The 5629-nt window shown below is 43.0% G+C and overlaps 1 protein-coding gene across 1 annotated transcript; it reads right to left on the minus strand.

Annotated features, from left to right (window-relative positions):
• Positions 1–268: 268 nt before the first annotated feature.
• On the minus strand, positions 269–5319 carry hipk3a (homeodomain interacting protein kinase 3a). Its single transcript, XM_010772506.1, has 4 exons — positions 5234–5319; positions 1102–2096; positions 700–891; positions 269–499 (listed from the first exon to the last, which is right to left on the minus strand). Exons 2-4 carry the CDS (start codon positions 2092–2094, stop codon positions 284–286), a joined length of 1401 nt encoding a protein of 466 aa, XP_010770808.1. The 5' UTR covers positions 2095–2096; positions 5234–5319; the 3' UTR covers positions 269–283.
• Between the last annotated feature and the right edge of the window lie 310 nt (positions 5320–5629).

Raw genomic sequence — 5629 nt, forward strand, 5'->3', positions numbered from 1 at the left:
AATCTAACTTCTGAACCTTTTGTACTATCTGCAACTGGCCGAGTTCCTTCTAAGGTCGAGTGGATAGATAACTCAACTATGAAATGCCTCATTCAAAATTTGGCATGGCAATTGTAGTACTTTTTTACAAAATCAAGTATATTTAATTAACCAGATCACAGCAACAAAAACAGCTTCAATAAGTAACAGAACCCTTAAGAAAACAAGGATAGGAAAAATATAAACGGGCATGTTAGTAATCTCCAGCCTCACCCATTGCAGGGTGACTCCCCTGCAAGTCATTTCAAGGTGTATGAGAGAAGAAAAGAAGCATGCACCTGTAGTATCTGGACTGAAGGTAAGTGGAGCACACAGCCTTGGAGACATGGCTGGCTGAGCCAAAATCGATGACTTTGACTCTGTAGGGCTGCCTGGAGGGATCAACCAGCATGATGTTCTCTGGCTTCAGGTCAGCGTGGATCAAACCGAGAGACTTGAGCTTCTTTAAGGCTGTTGCCACCTGCAAGATTTACAAGAATAAAATAGATATTAGAATTTCGGCACTGTGATTCTGATGCCAAAGCACAATGCAGACATGTCATTATCTTCTATGGTTACTTGTCTTTTTTTTTACACTTTTAATTGATGTCTAACATGTACTAAAAGAGATATGGATACTGTATCTACGTGTATGGGTGTCTGCAGCACATGTCAATTTACCTGCTGCAGAATGGGCCGGATGATTTTGAGTGGCAGGGGGCTGAACTTGTTCTGCTTCAGGAAGTCATAGAGGTTTTGCTCCAGCATCTCAAACACCAAGCAGGTGTGGCTTCGGTGCTGAAAGCACTCGAGAGCACGCACCACATTGTGCTCATCTGCGTTCTCGCTGCTCAACCGGGCCAGGATCTCCACCTGGAGGAACAAGAGAGGAAAACAACACGGACTCAGTAAGCACTGTCTTTGTTGTAATCAAAAAAAGGCAATATAAGAAGTGTTCCTGTTGTTGTGTGCTGATGTGAACCCCCCAGCAGATACAAGCAACCCCATACCATGCAATTCTTCAGTTGTTCACAATTTAAACTCAAACACAGAGACTGGTGCATTTTCTTTACAGATTCTCACCTCGATCTGTCCCTGGCGTGCATAGGATGGGTGGTTCTTCAGTATTTTGACCGCCACCACTTCATTTGTCCCCCGCTTCCAGCACTTCACTACCTGACCGAAGGTGCCCCGACCCAGAAACTCCAACACCTCGTAGCTGTTCTTCAAGGAGCACAGAACCTCGTGCTGAACCAACTGATAGTCACCATCAGCTGATCCGGTTCTGGTCACAGTGGCTCCTGCCGCCGCTTCGGTATTGCCATTAGGCTTGATGTCGGTGCCCCCCCCCCTTATTCCCATGGCGGGTGGCGGCTGAGTGGGCAGTGTCCCTCCACCCCCTATTCTTACAGTGTCTGCATTGATCCCGGTACTGGTTTGCAACATGGCCACAGCGGCAGGAAGTGAAGGTAGAGCAGATACCTCCTCCACTATCTGCATGACGCAGTGGTTCTCCCGCGGATGTTCTCCACCTTCGCTTGCTTTCTGTTCACATCTCTGGTTGGCGCCTGTGTCTTGAATGTTGACGTATCCTCCTCTCGCTTCTACTCTTCTGCCCTCTTCCTCCTCTACTCTGATGCAGGCCCTGCTCAGTGGACCGCAGTCCAAGCCCCCTGCTGATGGAGTTCCACCGCTGTCTCTACGAAGCCTCACTTCCTGTGGGCCTCTGCTCTGGCAAAGGGACTCCTGGATCCCAGCTTCACCCTGTCTCTCTTCTCTCTGTAATCCTGCAGTCTGCAATTCACACTCCTCCCTGTCTCCAAGCTGCAGCCCCCTGTGCTGTCTTGCTGAATCGGCACCAGTGGAGGATGGGACAACGTTGTTGGGATAGGCAATGCCGTAGTTGACTCCAATCACATAGGTCTTGGACACTAGTCGTTGCTGAAAGGTTCTGCTGGTGTTATTACTGTGGTGGGCTTCGTCTTTAGGTCTGCTGGTACTACTGTTGCTGGTTCCTATGGCACTTGTTTGAGCTGAGTGCAGGTGTGATGGGTAGACCAAGACTTGTGAGGCCATACCTAAAGATTGGGGACAAAGAAAACACAGGCCATATGTATAATTTAGTCAAGGGTAAAGCAAGTTGACACAATACCAAAGATATAATGTGGGGCATTGATGATTTTTCTAGGAATATCCGCAAGTTAGCATTGCAAGGGCTCACACGAAAACGATAAGTTGAAAGGATCTTAGTTTTTGTTAGGCACTTAGGTACTTGATGGTTAATTTCATAAGAGAGCTGTTTTGTTTTGATGTGTTTTCTGTTTGTGTTTATAGTGTTGTTGGCCCCAGGAACAATAGCCAATGCTTATGTTGAGTCCGTTATGTCCGCAAATGGAGATCGTAATATTGATGAAGACAAAGGTTTATAGGCATTTTCTACATAATTACCCAACATGTTGACAACATTTTTAATAAAAACTCTATTAACTAAACTTTTGTGTAAAGAAAAGAGAATTGGAAGAGCAATGTAGCCGCCTTTCCCATCAACTGAGCAAGACTGTGGTCTAAATAAAGCCAATACATATCTGAGCCATCATGTCACCCTCGCTGAAAAGGGAACTGGCCCACTGTAATGGGAGCTGGGGGAAGCCTGCTGCATCTCTGGCCTGCCCCTGCACGCTACACTGGAGGCTAGGTTTCATACGAAGTAGAAATGCTAAGCAAGCAGTACCCCAGGGGGAAATGATACATCAGGAAACATGAAGGGTGTTCTGTAACTCTGTGACATTATACCGTCATTGAAATGACTGGAACTGACCCCCTTGATGGATAAACCTTCTTTCTGGGACGTGACTGGAATTTAGTTTTGTTAACCTTGCTATTTTTAAAGTTTCCTAATGAGATGACAACCAAGCAACATTCTCATGCTTTGAAAGTAAACTCAAATCAGGCAGGTCTTCCATTACATCCACATGTTGTGAGATCTTGAAGAGATAAGCAAGTATTTACATTCAAAACTGAAAATCTGATTTTATTTTGCACACATGCGATGTGATGTAATAAACACATCTATTGATGTGTGTACTTATTGGATTTGTATTTAATAAATGTGTCTACTCTTTCATTTGTCTTATCTGCTCTTTCCCGCTGTGGGGAGAATAAAGGATTTCTGATGTCACAGATAGAGTGTCATATATGAAATATTGTATCAATTACCAAACCATTTTCCAATTTCAAACAGCAGTATTTCAAAGTTTCTTAAAGGAACGTTCCTCTCCTCCAGCAAGTCATAACACAATGATAATAGGCAGAGGCCAAGCCTGTCAGCCACACTTCCTGCATATTTCTCCTAACAGGGACATACGGTGTGTCTGTCTGGGCTTACGCTCAAACTCAGAGGTCATTCGGGTTTTAAGGCTACAACACGTGTTACCAAACACACACATTTGAAAAGCTTGCCGTCTTCAGCACAATGCTGAGAGGCTGTGGCCTTCCTAACTACTGAAGCCCTCACACACACAAGCTCAGACAGGCAGAGAGGAGTGCCACAACGTCAACATGAGAATACAACACACTTATCAAGACTTGTAGGGCTGGCGAGTTTTAACCAACATACTGCCTACAAAAATTAACAAATGATGTTATGAACTTTTCTTTAAACTGATGAAACAAACAGACAACAGAAAACAAATGGAGCCTACTCTAGTTTGAACTATATCGCCTGTTCTCAAAAACTGAGCTGCCTACTTATGTACTAACTTCAGACAGAGGTCTCCTGTAACCTGGAGGTGGTTGTAATTAGAATTTCTGGATCAAGATCGTTTTCGAGAAAGATAGTATTTCCATTAAGTAGAGATCAATGTATGCATGGTATTCATAAACCGCTCCCACATTTGATAACCAGCTGAAGCAAGCAACTGACAGAAGTCCAAGGCAATAAAAGCAAAAAAAAAACTACTGTGACTGGTGTGGTGCAAATATGTTTACCCTGTGTATGCTTAACAAGGTGCTATAACCATCAGGCATTGAGGGACACTGGCACAGCTGTGATACCTCCTGCTCTATCCTCTAACTGCCAACATAGGTAGTCTGATATCCCACACAACCACGATCCAGGCCTGAAATGGAGAGCTATGACACAAGAGGTGTGTGTGTGTGTGTGTGTGTGTGTGTGTGTGTGTGTGTGTGTGTGTGTGTGTGTCACAGTTGTACAAGTATACCAGCTGTATATGCAGTTTGTTACTGATCAATCTAGGAGACAGTTGACATATGGCAGGGGTGGTGTGTGTGTGTGTGTGTGTGTGTGTGTGTGTGTGTGTGTGTGTGTGTGTGTGTGTGTGTGTGTATTTGGGGGAAGGGCAACACCAACCTAGACACCTGTTAAAACGTATGTAGTAAGTGACAAGCAGCTAAATAATGTGTGTGTTATACTATTTGGTGTATAGCTAACCCAAATGTAGCTTTATTAACCAACCTGGCTAATTTAAACCTACCGAAAGTTACCTATTATTTTTGACGTAAACGTTAGAATTGGTCACTATCTTTTCAAGGTAACATCTTAAAAACACTTTTTGCTACTTCTACATCACTACAATTCAAAAATGTAAATAGTGTACTTTTACGTGACTACATTAATGTAATACCTTTAGTTACACTGAATATTTGGATTAATAATGTGAAATATAAACAATACATTAATAAGACTTTAGTTACACCTGGAGTAAATTCACAAGCTACCCTGCAGTATACAAAGTCATTAAAAACAGCTACACCTTTACAAATACCAGCTTTGATAACACTTTAATGATCAATAATTATAATCAAAACATATCGTATATTATTTTGCAAAATGGGTACTTTTATTTTTGGTAGTTTAAGTATATTTTGATGCCAATACTTTTTTACCGTTACTTGAGTAAAATGTTGAATGCAGCACTTTTACCTGTAACAGAGTATTCGTACACTCTGGTACTTAAGTACAAGGGTACTTCTCCCACCTCTGATTATGAATAACTAATAATCGTCGTTAGCCAAAAACTAATTAGCCTTCACTGCTACAGTTGTCTGCAAAGGGGAACACACTGAAGTTGGCTAGCAAAACAGTTAGCAAACAAGCTAGCTGTAAGCAAAGTATTTTCAACGGTAAAATAAAACCGAAAACATAACAAGTAATGCTGAATTTGACAACCACTTCCGTTAATATATGTTGACATACCTTCAATAAGAGCTATAAATAATATCACCCAGAGCGTCAAGGAACAGTCTAGCAACGTTGAACCGCACCACAGTCAAATCCTGCACCGACGCTGCTGCTGCTGCCATCTTGTTCAACGACGATGAGACACCGAGCGACTTTCCACACATTTGAAGCTCGAAATAACGCAAATAACTGGCTATTACGAAAGCCAGCTGTATTTGATGTTTTCGACAGCCGTTTCAGGTGTCGACCAGCGTTGTTCTTGTCTCTATTCAGGACAAGGAACCTGTATTTCTAAACTTTTGCATGCTAATACGCTTCGTCCCCGACAGAGATAGCTGCTGGCTGTTAGCTGTTGCTGCTGGTACGGTAGCTTGTTGCTTCTCCGCATGTGTGGAATGTAGGTGGGGGGGG

The sequence above is a fragment of the Notothenia coriiceps genome, unplaced genomic scaffold, assembly GCF_000735185.1.
Source record: "Notothenia coriiceps isolate Sejong01 unplaced genomic scaffold, NC01 NC01_scaffold00011237, whole genome shotgun sequence".
Lineage (NCBI taxonomy): Eukaryota > Metazoa > Chordata > Actinopteri > Perciformes > Nototheniidae > Notothenia > Notothenia coriiceps.

What these genes read in the sequence shown, in the direction of transcription:
- hipk3a (XM_010772506.1), bottom strand. Translation starts at nt 2,094, where the DNA reads ATGGCCTCACAAGTCTTGGTCTACCCATCACACCTGCACTCAGCTCAA. An exon ending in CACGCCAGGGACAGATCGAG is followed by an intron (nt 892 to 1,101) that starts GTGAGAATCTGT and finishes TTGTTCCTCCAG; the next exon opens with GTGGAGATCCTGGCCCGGTT. An exon ending in TCCGGCCCATTCTGCAGCAG is followed by an intron (nt 500 to 699) that starts GTAAATTGACAT and finishes TAAATCTTGCAG; the next exon opens with GTGGCAACAGCCTTAAAGAA.